The sequence below is a fragment of the Rhinoderma darwinii genome, chromosome 1 (assembly GCF_050947455.1).
Source record: "Rhinoderma darwinii isolate aRhiDar2 chromosome 1, aRhiDar2.hap1, whole genome shotgun sequence".
Classification (NCBI taxonomy): domain Eukaryota; kingdom Metazoa; phylum Chordata; class Amphibia; order Anura; family Rhinodermatidae; genus Rhinoderma; species Rhinoderma darwinii.
Window position 1 is genome coordinate 296690177 of NC_134687.1, and position 17658 is coordinate 296707834.

General features: G+C 40.9%; 1 protein-coding gene across 1 annotated transcript in view; it reads left to right on the plus strand.

Annotated features, from left to right (window-relative positions):
* The window catches only part of ARHGAP45 (Rho GTPase activating protein 45), a 115995-nt gene that overhangs the window by 63657 nt on the left and 34680 nt on the right, over window positions 1-17658 (plus strand). The window contains exons 9-19 of the mRNA XM_075851019.1: window positions 80-190; window positions 299-379; window positions 529-696; window positions 878-1015; window positions 1194-1384; window positions 1494-1597; window positions 5589-5669; window positions 5801-5875; window positions 10008-10177; window positions 11555-11743; window positions 12360-12497. Coding sequence (XP_075707134.1) covers window positions 80-190; window positions 299-379; window positions 529-696; window positions 878-1015; window positions 1194-1384; window positions 1494-1597; window positions 5589-5669; window positions 5801-5875; window positions 10008-10177; window positions 11555-11743; window positions 12360-12497 — 1446 coding nt within the window. The remainder of the gene's footprint in view (window positions 1-79; window positions 191-298; window positions 380-528; window positions 697-877; window positions 1016-1193; window positions 1385-1493; window positions 1598-5588; window positions 5670-5800; window positions 5876-10007; window positions 10178-11554; window positions 11744-12359; window positions 12498-17658) is intronic.

Genomic DNA, 17658 nt, shown 5'->3' on the forward strand with positions numbered 1-17658 from the left:
ACAACCAATATGATGAAAGACCCATATCCAAAATCTGTGTTCCTCTTTCCATGGTTACAATATTTGCTTTTTTTCTCAGCCATACATGCCTTTCCAGTCCATCTATTCTGTAGCTTTGGAGCAGGATCAGGACCATGCACATGGTGTTCTACACACAGCATTCACATTGCAGCAGCAAACTTTTCTGCAGGTATATAATTGAAGTAATAAAAAAGTAATAACTCCATTAAAAAACTCTTGCGCTCATATTACTATAAATTATATAATTTACACATAAAATATTCTACTCTCTCCAAAGCCAGTGAACATGCGGCGTTCGGAACATGAGAAACGTAGAAAGGAGTTGAAAGAGCAGTGGCAGAGAGCCCAACGCAAATTGGTAGGGATATTTCTCTGCCAACTATATATATATATATATATATATATATATATATATATATATATATATAAAATCTGTCAGTTGGTGTTTGATATCTTTGTCAAACACTGTTTACAACATTTCTGATGTTTTTTTTTTTAACTCCTTAGTTGGAGGCAGAAACCAACTTGCGGAAAGCAAAGCAGACATACATGCAGCGCGGTGAAGAGCATGAGAAAGCGCAGTACAACGCAGCACGTGCTGAAGAGGAGCAGAGTCACATTGCAACCAAATCCATTGACAAGAAAAGAAGAGCTGAGGAAGAAGCAAAGAACAGGGTAAGTATGGGATAAAGGTAACAAAAGGAGCTGAAGAGTCCTGTGTAGTCGGTTCTATGAAATTGCATGGTATAGCATGGTGTCCAGGTTACAAATTATTCAACACCAGAGTAGATCTTAATACTGGATACTATACTAAGACCCTTTAACTTGAAAAACACTCCATTTTTTTTCCTTACAGGCTGAGGAAGCAATGGCAACTTATCGGACATGTATAGCAGATGCCAAGACACAGAAACAGGAACTAGAAGATGTAAAAGTAAATGTTCTTCGGCAACTGCAAGAAATGATCAAACAGACCGACCAAATCTTGCGCTCGGTACGGAAAACTCACAAATATTTATTTCTCTTTACCGCAATAGAACTCTAGCACTCTGAACTCATTCATAGTAATATGCACTAGTTACTACACAGGCCTCCTGTTTGTACTTTCTACTATAGCTAGATCATTATTTTTATGGATATTCCACTAACTCAAGTGTCCTGTATCTCTCCAGGCGACTATCTCCTATTATCAGAGCATGCACATGGAAACAGCACCGTTACCAGTTGGGTTCCAGACATTATGCGAGAGTAGTAAACTGTATGACCTAGGACAACAGTATGCATCGTATGTTAGACAACTTGGAGCTGGAGCAGAGCATGAAGTTTCCTACGACTTCCAGCCATACACACCACAGTTATCAGTGTATGATATTCTATAGTTTCTTCTCTTACTGCACATTATTTCACCATTTTGGTTCCAGATAAATATGTAAATGTCAGCATTTTTTCTAAAACTATTTTTGTGTGTCTAGGTCACCATGCATTCGAAACCGAAAGTCAAGTTTGAGCTCAAAGGATTTTCCATCTGCAGAAAATAAAGACTTTACAGGAGAGGAACAGACTGTAGAGAGGAGAGGTGAGAAATTTATTTTAAATGAGCAGGCTGACCTAATGTTAAAGAGGCTTTGTCACCTGATTATAAGTGGCCTATATTGTACATGATATGATCGGCGCTGTAATGTAGATTACAGCAGTGTTTTTTTTATTTAGAAAAACTATCATTTTTTAGTTATGACCTATATTAGCTTTATGCTAATGAGTTTCTCAATGGACAACTGGGCGTGTTTTACTATATGGCCAAGTGGGCATTGTACAGAGGAGTGTATGACGCTGACCAATCAGCGTCATACACTTCTCTCCATTCATTTACACTGCAGATAGCGATATATCTATATCGCTATTTGCAGTCACATAAACAGACTAAAACGCTACTCATGTGTCATGACAATGAATATACATTACCTCCAGCCAGGACGTGACGTGTATTCATTCTCCTGACCACTTCTGTAGCGTCTCTGTGATTTACAACACAGCAGTCGTAGTCTCGCGAGATTACGCTGTAAACTGTCATTCACAGCGAGATCTCGCTGTGCTGTGCTGTAAATCACACCCCCTTTGTATTTCATTTTGTATTAAAATGTAGTCACAGTAGAATGACATAGGCTCCACATAGTCAAATTCTTTGCAGTTATTAAACAAACAATAATAATAACTATTTACCACATTTGCAGCTGTATGGGAGACAAAGAGACAATTAGTATTATTATATAATAATACATGAAACAAAGCAAGAAGTTAGATACTGTTTAATAGGCATTGTATAGTTCATAAATACTATGCCTGAAAAAAAGACCTAAAATGTGCAGTGTCACACAAATACAGCTGTTGAAACTTTACAACCATTCATTCTTAAAGGCTATGTACACCTTTAAAAACTTGTTTTTTGTTGTTTTTTTTTTTAAATAAAAATATGTATCAGTGTGTTTGGTGCAACTTTATAATTACATTTTATTAAAAAGAATTTTTACTTTTTGTGATAAAGCTTCTTTGTATCCTGTATACTGAGCAGCTGTATCTAGCGCTAAAACCTGTATCCGTCAGGTCCGCAGGACTGACGGGTTAAGGGACAGCGGGTCTTGCGTGTCTCTGACACGCAGGATAGAGCCGTCACCGCTGACACTGAACCTGTAAGTGCCGCTGACCTGACGGATACAGGTCTCAGCGTGCTAGATACAGCTGCTCTGTATACAGGATACAAAGCAGCTGTATCGCAAAAAGTAAAAATAATTTTTAATAAAATGTAATCAGCAAGTTGCACCAAACACACTGATGCACATTTTTATTTAAAAAAAAAATAAAACAATTTCAACGGTGTGCAAAGCCTTTAAATCACATTTTACGCTTTTAAAGATTTAAATTAATTTAAAGGGTCGAGGCCAACACCAGGACTTTTTTACACTGACAGTGTTTTTTTTCATGTTTTTAACTATAGTTGAGCCTATGTGTTTCACAGTATAGATTTGTCTGTATAACGGACCACCTTTAATTTTGGAGTGAATCCCAAGAACGCCCAATTGACCATATGTTATTACTGATTTTTGGATCTAATAATACATTCTGTTAGGTGACCATGTGTCAAACAAGCCAGTGAATACCTTGGTGTAATACTGCGAGACTAGGATGTATGGAAGAATGGCTGGATTACAGCCTTTGACCCACATTTCCTAAGACTGGCAGCTTTTTGCTAAATTTTTTAAAAGGCGCACGCCTTGAATTTAATATGAACTGTTAAAAAGGGTTCATATTAAACTGTTAAGAGGGTTTCCTGGGAATATACATTGATGGACTATCTTTAGGATAGACTATCAATGTTTGATCAAAGGGGTCCAACCTTCAGGACCCTCGCTGTTCATTAGAGCAAAGTGGCCATAGTGCTCCAGTGGGCACCGCAGCTCCGTCATCCAGGCACAGGAGAACATGTGAGCTGAGCTGCAGTACCAGACACAGCCGCACTACCCCTTCGTTCAGATGATCGCCGGGGGTCTCAGAGGGGTCAGACCCCTACTGCTAAAATATTGATGGCCTATCCACAAAAAGGCAATAAATGTTTTGCTTCAGAATTTTTTTTAATTTTAAAGAAGGTAATTTGTCTTTTAAACAATTGGACAGATAATTTGCCTTTGTCTATAGAAGTGCTGCTGTATTCGCACATCTTTTATATATTCATGAGTATAAATGTATGATTTAATGTGACTTTAAAGAGTACCTGTCGTCTCAGGTGACTTTTCAGAATAAGCTGTCGCGTTTACATTAAGAATAATGCTATTTCTGGCCATTATATGACTTGTATATGGCATTATTTATCAATTTTCTTCTTTCGCTGGCTCTCTCTCTAATTCTCAGTTTTCTCTGGGCTAGTGGGTGGAGCCTGACTGCGATCATGTCTTCTATACACAGCAGACATAGAGAAGGAGAATCCTGATCTCCTATCTCTAACTATTAGTGAGCAGCAGCATGGAGGACATTATACAGTTATACAGTGTAGCTGTGAATCCAGCACTGTGTTGAGATATAACACTTACTAGGAAGTTGCTACAACAACTGTGTGTTTTTCTCTGCCTGTTTCTCGCTCTGCTACTGCACCCTCCTTCCCCCGCCGCTCTCCATAGTCTTCTATAGGCAGCTGTAACTTAATCCCTCATTGAGCTGATTCGTCTTAAGGAGACAGATAATGCAGTAAATTCAGAGTGAGTAGTTAGGAGGAGGGGGGAAGGAGCACGATAAGTGGAAAAAGAGGCATTTTTCATTTAATAAGATATATTACAGTTTCTTATATTTGCTTACACTATTGATATATATCAACATATGTCTCAACAGGGAAGTAGTTATCAGGGTTAGACCACCAGCAAGTGCGGATTCAGGCCTCCCTACTGTGGAAATAGAAACTCCAAACTAACTATGGAAAACACTGAGAACAAAGGAGTCATAAACTATTGGAATAAATTTGCCAATGGCATAGAAAAATAAACTTTATTAGGACAGTACAAATTACATACAATTTAAAATTAGACTACAAAATCCAAGACCTGTACACCTCCCAAGTGGCATAAACGAACACAGAGGAAACACCTCTTATAAATGCAGCTCCGGGAAGAAGAAGGTCGTTATACCAGATAAGCTAGGGCTCAAGCAACAAATTATAAATTCAATGTGATTGAATATCAATAAAGGCAAAACAAAGCCAGAATATAAGATGTAAATGAAAGTATCATACATTCATCCAGACTCATAGTAGCATTGTAAGTAAATGGTTATATGCTGGACTCAAAAAAAATGACAACGAATTGTTTACATAAGCCCACATCAAGCAAGACATATCTTCCCAGCAAGTAAAGCCACAAGAGGAAAGGCAGGTAGAAAAGGTATAAGGTACAACCTATAGTGCTACTAACCCCTCCGTACTCGGGAAGTCACTGAACTACAGGAACTATATGGGTTAGTAGCACTATAGGTTGTACCTTATACCTTTTCTACCTGCCTTTCCTCTTGTGGCTTTACTTGCTGGGAAGATATGTCTTGCTTGATGTGGGCTTATGTAAACAATTTGTTGTCATTTTTTTTGAGTCCAGCATATAACCATTTACTTACAATGCTACTATGAGTCTGGATGAATGTATGATACTTTCATTTACATCTTATATTCTGGCTTTGTTTTGCCTTTATTGATATTCAATCACATTGAATTGATAATGTGTTGCTTGAGCCCTAGCTTACTTGGTATAACGACCTTCTTCTTCCCGGAGCTGCATTTATAAGAGGTGTTTCCTCTGTGTTCGTTTATGCCACTTGGGAGGTGTACAGGTCTTGGATTTTGTAGTCTAATTTTAAATTGTATGTAATTTGTACTGTCCTAATAAAGTTTATTTTTCTATGCCATTGGCAAATTTATTCCAATAGTTTATGACTCCTTTGTTCTCAGTGTTTTCCACTATTGATATATGCAAAGTTTTTTCAAAGTGCATTGCCTATTTAAGTGAATTAATTTGAACAATTTATTATTTTATTAGGAGGCAAAGGCCATCAAGTGCATAAGTCGTGGCCTAGTTATCTGACTGAAGAAGATCTGACTGGAAGCAAGGAATCAGCAGGTACTGAACAATTACACCAAAGCATATCCTAAAATATAATCAAGTTATATAGACATACAACTATTTCATACAATCCGTTCCACCACAAAAAAATGTTTTTGTCAAGTGACGTTTGTGTTTTATTTGTAAAGGTTTCCCAGAAAAGCTGATCCAACCCATTTCACCCACAGGAGATGATAACAAACGGCTGGCTTCACTAGAGCAAGGTTGTCAACACTTATGAGCCTGTAAACTGTAAATTAGATTCCCCAGTGATTTCATACAAACAATTACGTACATTTCATGCTGTTTCTATAAGGAATGAATGTGATTTATGCATGGTAGCCGTGCACTGTTCAATATCATTTGAACACCTTTCCTAGCTTACAGTCTGTACATACTTCTTTTAATAGTAAAATTATGAATATCCGTTGAAAAGTATTGAATAATAATTAAAGGTTTTCATCCAAAGTGTACAAATTGCCTAATTTTAGTTACTTACTTATTTTAGAACAGCCGCCAAAAATGTAGTAAACATTTGCTTTACTTAGAGGTATTTGCACTTTTCTGTTTCATTGCGGCAGGCATTTTTGCAACAGTGACAACATGAAGTGCAGCCATATTGGTTGTCACCTTTGAATTCATATGTGTTGCTGCTAGAAATAGCTGTTTAGCTGCTCTTCACTGTCAAAACTGCATCCTAGTACCCAGTGGCAGATTAAGTAGACCATAGGCCCTGGGCTGTTCCACAAACTTGGGCCCCCCTTCCCCACCGCCGCTCTGCTGTATCTATAGTGAACATCACCTTTTTGTGTGAGCATTGACAAATGGTTGTTACGATTCCTCTTGTCAAAGGGCTGTGTCCCTACATACTGACAGTCTCCAACCATCGCTGATAGTATCACACTGTGTTGGGACACATCCTCTTGACAATGGGAATGGTAACACGCATTTGTCTATTAGTCCTGTGTACACAAAGATATGCAGAATACAAGGATTTCCTACAGCAGACATGTCAGGAGAGGGGACAGATCCCCTATAGATCCAGTGACTCACAAATGATGTCTTCTCTGATGGGAGTCGTTTTCTTTTCTTCTCCATCTAATACAGACCGTTATGGCGACTTCTCCTGATGAGACATCTTTGCCCATCACTTCTGCAGCCATTTCTAGCCTCTATAGAAACACACAAATTTAGACACCAAGGCCCAGGACCATACATTAAAGGGGTTGTCCGGGCATGGACCGCTTTTTATACTGATGACCCATCGATGTGCCTGGACAACCCCTTTTACTCAGACTAATAAATTTGGACCCCAAACTAGATCAAAGAATATATACAGACTACCAGACCTTCTAAACTATTGCAGTCCCCAGACCAGACCCCACTAAACAAATACAGACCCCAGTACACGCAGCCTAAATACATACCTCAGACCAGACCCCAGACCTGACCCCCTACACTAATAATGACCCCAGACCTGACTCCCTTAATACAGACCCCAGACCAGACCCCCTAAACTAATACAGACCCCTAAATAAAGACCCCTATACTAATACAGACCCCATAAACAAATACAGACCCCAGACCCTTAAATACAGACCCCCTACCTGACCCCCTACACTAATAATGATAATACAGACCGTAGAACAGGCCCCCTAAATAGACCCCATAAACTAATACAGACCCCAGATCTGACCCCCTAAATACAGACCCCCTAAGTACAGACCCCCAGTCCCCTTACACAGACCCCTAAATATAGACCCTAAACCCCTTAAACTGATACAGACCCCTTAAACTACTACAGACACCAAACCTCCTAAATACAGACCAGACCCCTAAATACTATCCCCAAACCAGACCCGCTTAAACAAATCCATCCCATTATACTTACATAGCAGCTCACCTCAGTCTTCTCTGTGGAGTCTTGCTGCTGCTCATGGACCTGCGATCATGTGACCAGCAGGTCTCTAAACAGTAGTAAGAACTTCAGAGATGAGGTCATGTGACCTTATGTCTAAAGGTCCTTTTTCAGGACATATACAATGCCGTTTCATCGCGGTTTTTGCCATGATTCGCGGCAAAAAGGCGACAAAACAACATTGTACTTTGGGCAGCCATGGGCCCCCCGGGAGCCTCGGGCGTCCACCCAAAACGCCCTATGATGATCCGCCATTGCTAGTACCCTGAACCCTAGATTTAGACAAACAATTATGATAAGATATGCCTACTTATTAACCTGTAAATTCCAAATCACAGGACATTTTAAGCCCTGCCCCGGTTCTGCATTGGAACACCCCTAAAAGTATGACACTTCTTTTTTTTTTTTTTTTTAAAAACAAGCAAATTCACTTAAGTCATGTATCTTATGTGCATCGGTTCACAGGACAGTCCTGAAAAAATCGGACTGTTTGCAATTATGAATACCAAGGTGTCTAATGAGAATTTTCCCAGGTACATGGGTATTAATGATTTGTAACTGTGAAAAAATTGATAATAGAATCATTGCTGCTTGAAAATGTATTATTGTCCTGGGTCTTTGTCTAATGATTGGTTACCAAAGCAAATAGAAAGTAGTGTGGGCATTCTGATGGTTTCTTAATCATAACAATCATTCAAATGTTTTAGAATGCTCATAAAGTGTAAATGGACATCTTAGCAATCTTTATACGACAGCAAAATAATATATATTACGATTAACAGTCTGTCCAAATGCAGCTTAAAGGGAATATATCATCAGAAAATAACTTATTGTTTAAATCAAGTTTTTATGTTAAACATATTTTGTAAGAATTTTGTTGATGTATTTTCTAATTTTCAATGTCATTAACTATATTTAAAAAATTAAAATAAATCCTGACACTTCCTGTTCTGTAAAGATCACTTCTCAGCAGTAATCTCATTATCATCGCAGGCAGGATTACAATGAACGGTAACACCTATGTACCAAAATATAGGTCATACATTCCCTTTAACTGTCATTTGAGCTGCCAGTATGCCCTGCTCATTTGTAATAGGAAATGCAAGAATTCCAAATTTAGCTTCAAAATGAAAAGAATTGGCAGTCAATTAAATATGGGCTTTAACCCCTTAGTGACCACCAATACGCCTTTTCACGGCAGTCACTAAGGGGCCTTAGGCTAGGCCGTCGCCTTTTCACGGCGGCCCAGTTTAAGTCCTGCACGGGTGTCCCGTGCAGGCTGGAGCCGGGGCTCTGCTGTCTGACAGCTGGGCTCCTGCTCCAACGCCCGCAATTGAAGTTTACTTTGAGTGCGGTCGTTTAACCCGTTAAATGCTGCCGTCAATAGCGACCGCGGCATTTAACTTGTTTACAGAGGGAGTGAGCTCCCTCTGTCACCCATCGGCGGCCCGCAACTGCAATCGCGGGTCTCCGATGGGGTGTCATGGCAGCCGGGGGCCTGATAAAGGCCCCCAGGTCTGCCCTGGGCATATGCCTATTAGGACGTGTTGGAGGCATGTCCTAATAGATTGCCTGTCAGATTTACACTGACAGGCAATAATGCTCTGGTATACTAAGTATACCAAAGCATTATAGCAGCGATCTGAAAATCACATAGTAAAGTCCCCTAGTGGGACTAATAAAATAGGTAATTAATGTGAAATAAAGATTATTAATAAAAATGACAGTAAAATAATAAATAAAACCATTTTTTTTCATAAAAAGTGGTTTTATTTAGTAAAAGTGTAAAAAAATAAATAAAAGTACACATATATGGTTAATATGTAATTTAAACCGCAAGGTGAACACTATAAAAAATAAAACGCAAAAAACAATGGCGAAATTGCTATTTTTTCCATTGCCCCCCAAAAAAGTCATAATACAAATTAATCAATAAGTCCCATGTACCCCAAAACAGTACCAATCAAAACTACATCTCGACCCGCAAAAAACAAGCCCAAAAAATCACTATTGAGGATGCAAAAACAAATAATTTTAGTTCAAAAATGTTTTTATTGTGCAAAAGTCGTAAACCATAAAAAACCTCTACATATGTGGTATCGTCGTAATCGTATTGACCCATAGAATAAAGGTAACGTGTTATTTACGCCACACAGTGAACGGCGTCAATTTAAAACGCATAGAACAATGGTGGAATTTCAGGGTTTTTTTCTAATCCCCCCCCAAAAAAAGTTAATAAAAAATTATATGTATCCCGCAAAAAACAAGTTCTCATACAGCTATGTCGACGGAAAAATAAAAAAGTTATAGCTCTTTGAATGCGACTAGAAAATCGAATAAAATAGCTTGGTCATTAGGGCCTAAAATTGGCTGGTTACTAAGGGGTTAACAAGAAATATATAATAATATTTTGTTGCTACTTTTTTTTTCTTTTCTAGACATTAATGGACTGCCTTCTTCCTTGGAGGTCCCGCACTCCAGTGGTCCATTCCGTAATGTTGGCTTGTCTCGGGCAGCTCGGACTCACAGGCTACGTAAATTGCGGACACCAAGCAAATGCCGGGAGTGTAACAGTTATGTGTACTTCCAAGGAGCTGAATGTGAGGAGGTGAGAGAGGTGATAAGTTTAAAGAGGCTCTGTCACCAGATTTTGCAACCCCTATCTGCTATTGCAGCAGATAGGCGCTGCAATGTAGATTACAGTAACGTTTTTATTTTTAAAAAACGAGCATTTTTGGCCAAGTTATGACCATTTTTGTATTTATGCAAATGAGGCTTGCAAAAGTACAACTGGGCGTGTATTATGTGCGTACATCGGGGCGTTTTTACTTCTTTTACTAGCTGGGCGTTCTGACGAGAAGTATCATCCACTTCTCTTCAGAACGCCCAGCTTCTGGCAGTGCACAGACACACAGCGTGTTCTCGAGAGATCACGCTGTGACGTCACTCACAGGTCCTGCATCGTGTCGGACGAGCGAGGACACATCGGCACCAGAGGCTTCAGTTGATTCTGCAGCAGCATCGGCGTTTGCAGGTAAGTCAATGTAGCTACTTACCTGCAAACGCTGATGCTGCTGCAGAATCAACTGTAGCCTCTGGTGCCGATGTGTCCTCGCTCGTCTGACACGATACAGGACCTGGGGAAGTGACGTCACAGCGTGATCTGCCAGAAGCTGGGCGTTCTGAAGAGAAGTGGATGATACTTCTCGTCAGAACGCCCAGCTAGTAAAAGAAGTAAAAACGCCCCGATGTACGCACATAATACATGCCCAGTTGTACTTTTACTTTTAAACACGCCCAGTTGTACTTTTGCAAGCCTCATTTGCATAAATACAAAAATGGTCATAACTTGGCCAAAAATGCTCGTTTTTTAAAAATAAAAACGTTACTGTAATCTACATTGCAGCGCCGATCTGCTGCAATAGCAGATAGGGGTTGCAAAATCTGGTGACAGAGCCTCTTTAAACATGGGATAAGAACATTTCTCCATTTAGGTGAGCAGTACAGAGCTGATGAGGGAATGAACATTAAAGGTGTTGTCCCTTGTCCCTCCCTCTATTGGCCAGAACAGAGTGTCCGTTCAAAAAGTATCTCGGTCTCTCTGGAGGACGACTGCTGTCCATGCATTACACAGGCACCCATTGGTTTCAATAAGCACTGTGTAATGCTTTACGTTCACTGCATTCACTTGCCAAGCAGTTCCGCCAGCAATAACAGCTGATTATGGGTGGACCCCCTCGTGCTCATCTAGTAGGCAGAGGACCTGCTCAATAAAAAGGGGTTGTCCACAGTTGACACATCCCTTTTATTACCTCATCAATAGAGGAATCTTAGAAAAGTTGCGTGTAGTGTCTAAATCCCACTCAAATGTGTGCATAAAGAAATGCGGGATAAGTGCAAATGATAAATACTTGTAATACATCCCATGTTTCACTGCTTTCCTGGATTCTTAATATTTCCACATGTCTCTCTTTATTCTTCTCAGTGTTCCCTTGCTTGTCACAAGAAATGTTTGGAAACTCTGGCAATACAGTGTGGTCACAAAAAATTGCAAGGTCGATTACTTTTGTTCGGCAGGAACTTCTCCGAGGCAGCGATGAGATCTCCAGATCACGTGCCTTTCCTTATTCACAAGTGTGTCTCGGAGATAGAAGCACGTGCATTAACCATGAAGGTGATGATTAACCTGAGGATTACAGTTTTCCAATTTTTAGCTAATAGTCAAAAACGTTCCTTCACTGTAGTTACTGTATATTAGCATATCAATTTATGTGTTTCCATATGTTGCTCTTAAGGGCTCATTCAGACGAGCGTAATCCACGTTCGTGTGCTGTCCGTTGAAATAACTGACAGCACACGGACCCATGCATTTCAATGGGATTCAGTAATGCATGAACTTTCACGCAGCGAGTGTCTGTTTTGTGAAACTCACTAAATGTCATATTGCTGCGTTTTTGCGCACCTTGTCGCCCATTGAAGTCTATAGGTGCGTGAAAAACACGGATGACATCCGTGTGCTGTCCGTCTTTCACCCATCAGTTGCAAAGAAATGCAGAGAATTAAAAATGTTTAAAAAAAAGAAGTGCTTGCACGGACGTGAAAAACCGCATGCCACACGCAAAGCACACTGATGCCATACGCAACGCACACTGATGGCACACAGACATGAAATGCAAGAAATAAGCTGCAACATTTACACAAGTAAATGGGACACGCTCGTGTGAATGTAGCCTAAGACAAACACACTCATATTTGCGGATAAGTAATATCTATTCTTGATTGTCTTATAGGGTATATATCGTGTAAATGGGGTAAAGACTCGGGTGGAGAAGCTGTGCCAGGCATTTGAAAATGGGAAGGAGTTAGTTGAACTTTCTCAGGCATCACCACATGATCTAAGCAATGTTCTGAAACTCTATCTTCGCCAGGTAATGTATATTTAGACATAGGTTTCCATAATTCTAGAATGATCCTTTTTTCCTCCCAATTTTTTTCTGAATCTTTTGTAACTGGGGCGTCATCATCCAGAACATGCCAAAAATGTCTCCTGACAGAACATTAAAATAAGCACAAAAAGCAGTCAGTTATGTTGCTAAACCATAGATTTGTGCAGCCAGAGAAATTCCTTTTCAGCTTATCACTTCTGTCAAAACTTCCTCCCTGGCTGTGTCTCACCAACAACTGATGGCTGCCTCAGTGTGACCCGCCTCAAAATCTCAAAAGGAAAATCAGCAGGGAAAAGTCCCAGTTCCTGAAAAGGATTTGGGTGGGGGGCATGGCCTATGCATCAAACTGACTGGCCGCATTTCTGGGGAGCTCTGCTGAACCTGGGGAATCCAGATCCATCTCCACCGCTGCACCCTCCCAAACCCCTCTAAATATAAACAGGGGACATCAGTGGATTGTCCGGAATCGGCAGACACCCATATTGTCCGTAGGTGAGCTTGCTGGCTGGTGTGGCCTACTACATGCTCTGAAGCCGCGGCCTAAATTTTCAGCGGCCGCCAGAACCGGAGCCTCTCGCCGCCTTCCTATCAGGATTCTGACACCTAGCGACAGGGACCCAGGGACATCCTTGACTGCTCCTGCACATTTAAGCAGTCGCTTGCAGCCTAGTCCATGACCAGAAGCCGGGGGCCTAAATTGAAGGCGGCTACCGGAACAGGAGCCTCCCGCTGCCACCCTATTGCTAATTAGGACACATATCACTGGTGAACCTGTTCCTGAGAGGTACCCAGCTGCACCTACATTTGTTGCAGTCGCTACAACAAATTTTGTTAAAAAAAATTGCGCCCATGTTTACATCTTGAAGCCGCAGCCTAAATGGCGGCCTCCCTGAAACTACAGTGCTATGCTCTTGCTGAGGAGTCCAGAAACGCTCCACTTGTAATTGATCCTTATGGACTGGGCTAAAGGGCCGTATATATCATTTATGAAGATTATGCTCAGAATTGTGCATTGGCGGTCCTAGGCAGCTCAAACGACACCGTGGACAGCTACTGGACTCGCTTAAATTTACTGTCACTGTAAAGCTATCTCCATACCTTATGGCTCTCTCCTATGGCTTGCTATAACGATTCTTCATCAGCGGCCAAATGATGCTACCATCTACACTCCACCAGTATGATGCGTCCGCTCTGTTGAAAATAGCTAAGCAGCGCTCTTGACTTCAAAATCCTCAAAAATTCATAACCGCCAAGATTTCAACGTACTAGTTCAGACAACGTCCGACAAATACCCGAAGACCATGACTAAACCGCCTGCTTCAACTGCTGCTGCCAAGCTTAAAACCTTTGCTAGAGACTACAGATAAAGGGGCCAGCTCTTCTTCCTCGCGCAACCTCCGTAACGCTCACCTGTGAGTGCCGCTGATGAATCTGAACCCAATCTACGACAGGTGTCTGAGCAACTGTTGAGTGCCATAAAGTCCAGTAATACTAACCTCATGGGGAAAATCAATGAGGTTAAAGTTGATCTAGGCTTGCTCCGCCAAGATCTTTACAATGTCCTTGACCGGGTCAAAGAGGCTGAAACCCGCATTTCCACGCTGGAAGATACCTTTGCACCCCTCCCAGAATGGGTCACTACTCTTGAATGTAAAGTAGATCTATGGCACCAGAAGTGTGACGACCTTGAGAACAGGCTCCGTCGCAATAATGTGAGAATCCTGGGGTTCCCAGAGAGAGCGGAAGGCTCTAACCCAGCTGAATTCCTGGAACTCTGGTTTCAAGATATGTTCCCAGATGCAACATTCTCTATGGCCTTTGTAGTTGAGAGGGCACACCGAGTTCCGGCCTGGATGCCGGCACCCGGAGCACCTCCTCAACCACTATTGGCCAGGCTGCTTAATTGGAAAGACCGAGGTCATCTTCTCCAACTTGCCCGTAGGAAACAAGACATCAGATATGCGAATGCCAACAGATCCCTATTTCCCTTATTTCTCTGCGGAACTCAAAAAGAAAAGAGCCACTTTTGTTTCCGTCAAACGTCGTCTAAAGGCTTATCCGGCCTGCCTTCGAGTAGTGGATGATGAGAGAGTCCTGTTTTTCACGGCTCCCTCGGAGGCGGAGGACTGGATCATGAGACACCTTGCCCGTGCTAGGCACTGAGCTGGTGATGTAGAAAGATTGAACATGCCAATATTGCATTCTGTATGACTTGATCCGTGACTTTGTTTTTATTCTGCTCTACACAAAGACATATTTACAAACAAATTTACATTCCGCACTGCATTTTTTTTAACTACTTGCATTCAGCTTCATCTTTTGTGGTTTCAATCCGTTACACTTCTAATTTACAGATCAAGCTGGAACTGATATAGGCTTCTCTATGCTCAATGACTGATGTGGACCTTTTATTCTGATGTGCTAGGGCATAGTGAGTACGCCCCTCGCTTTTATTGTCAGCCTGTGTTTCCCTCCCACGTCAACGCTTTTTTGTGTTGAGACTTCGCTGACACATCAACGCCAGCCGGTCATTATACTATAATGCCATATTTATTTTCCTTCAGTCACGAGAAAGCTGTTATAGGTTTGTGTTGCATTTCCTTCCTCTTCTCTTTGCAACACAGGCAATCCTATACCTGACCACGACTTGTTTTCACAATTCTATGATTGTTTTCTGTTTTAAAATGTTGCTTTCTGTTGTTACTGCAAATGTATACGATTTTATTTTCTCCTTTTTAGAATATATAGTATCCCTGCTCTGGAGACTGGTCACAAACTGATGCGTCACTTTACAGGGGCGAAGGGGTGGCCTGCCGGGGTCGATGTGCCAAATGTCTTATCCGTTTAAACATATCGATTTCTATTTTCATGGCTAATTTAAAACTACTGAGCTGGAATGGTAGAGTTATGGGTAATCAAAAAAAAAAAAAGGATTGCTCTAATCTCCTATGTGAGAAGAATTGCACCACAGATACTGTGTTTTCAAGAGACTCATTTGACTTCTGATACTACTATCTGTCCAAACTGTGGGTGCAGTGGTCTGGTCACTCCACTCATACTTCTTTCTCTAAAGGGGTATTACTGCTGGTCTATAGAGATGGGAAACTACTCAACTTCAAATAGATCCTGATGGTAGAAATGTATTTTCCAATGCATTCATCAACTGTATCCCATATGTTATTATGGGTATATAAATGCCCCCCACTTGCAGCATGTCCCTCCTCCACCAGGCTGCCCTCTTTGCTGTTCAACACCCTGAGACGAGGGTTCTATGTATGGGTGACTGAAATATGATTTTAGACCCAATGTTGGACAGATTGCAATTCAATCCTGTCCCCAGGGATATTCCCTTAAACCTAACAATTTAGCAAAAGTTCCTTGATGAGGTGGGATGGATGGATCTCTGGAGGCACAGACACACAGACACATTACCGATAGAGTGTATTCTTGTCATTCAGCTTCTCTTTCCCGCATAGATTATGCTTTGGTACGGCCTCAGTTTCCACAGCGGTCATAGATATTTATTATGTTGTGAGGGGGTTATCCGACCATTCACCGTTGTGTATAGAACTAAAATTATCCAGCACTGGATCTGTGTCTAGCTGGAGGGTTCATCCCTTCTGCCTCAAACTTATTGGAGAGCAGGACAGGATACCTGACCAGCTTAATACTTTCCTCGACCTTCACTTGGTCAACACTAGTTCTGTCTTGCTTTGGGACACATTGAAAACATATTTGCGAGGATGAATAAGGTCCACAATATCCTTCATTAGGACGGAATCTGCTAGACATGAAGAGAGCTTGGCCAGGGATTGTACAAATAAAGAAAGGGAATTCATTGCACTTCCCACATTGACCAACATACAGGCATGGCTTCAGGCAGGACGCCAATATCTCACGCATTCAGGGGTGGGATTAAAAATTTTTTAACATGTTCCCTGTTTTTCGGACGAAGACATGCGGGGGGATGGGTACACAGTATTTTGTGGTGTATCACGCCATTGAAAATTATTCTAATAATAAAATAATAATGATATTCCAAATACCCCCTACATTAAAGTGGACTCTAAATAATGAAATTCCCTGTCCAGAATGTTTTAGTGTGGATTGCCACACTATTTATATAATTACATAAGCGTAAAGACCTACCCACACATTATATTAAACTCACCCATTACGTATATGCCTATAAGCGCACATTCAATATCCTAAGCGTGCTCAGCCCATTTAGTTAGGCTGTGCACATGAGAAGGGTGGAGGACAGTGCGGCGTGTGCAGTAAGCCACGACAACTCTCCTGGCTAATGTACAGATATGGTGCTAGGAGAAAGCTCAGTACATATATACAGCACCAGAACAAAGCTCAGTACATATATACAGCACCAGAACCAAGCTCAGTACAAATATACAGCACCAGAACAAAGCTCAGTACATAAGTACAACACCAGAACCAAGCTCAGTACATAAATACAGCACCAGAACCAAGCTCAGTACATATATATATATATATATATATATATATATATGTTTTGAGCTTGGTTGTTCTGATATATGTACTCAGCTTTGTTCTGGTGCTGTATATATGTACTGAGCTTTGTTTTGGTGCTGTATATATGTACGGAGCTTGGTTCTGGGGCTGTATTTATGTACTGAGCTTTGTTCTGGTGCTGTATTTATATGTGGAGCTTAGTTCTGCGGTTGTATATATGTTCTGAGCTTTGTTCTGGTGTTGTATATATGTACTAAGCTTTGTTCTGGTTCTGTATATATGTACTAAGCTTTGTTGAGGTGCTGTATATATGTAGTCAGCCTGGTCCTGGTGCTGTATTTATATGCAGAGCCTAGTTCTGGAGTTGTATATATGTTTTGAGCTTCTCTTTGGTTCTGTATATATGTATTGAGCTTGGTTGTTATGATGAATATAACTTCAGAACTTCAGTACATATATATACAGCACCAGAACCAAGATCAGTACATATATACAGCACCAGTACAAGTACAGCTCAGTACAGAGATAATTTACAAATTTAGTTTAACCCCTACGATACAAGTTTGTACGGCATAAAACTACAGCTCCCAATATAGCCAGAATGATGGTAAGGATATGCTGGGAGTTGCGGTTTCACAAAAAAGAACGAAACACA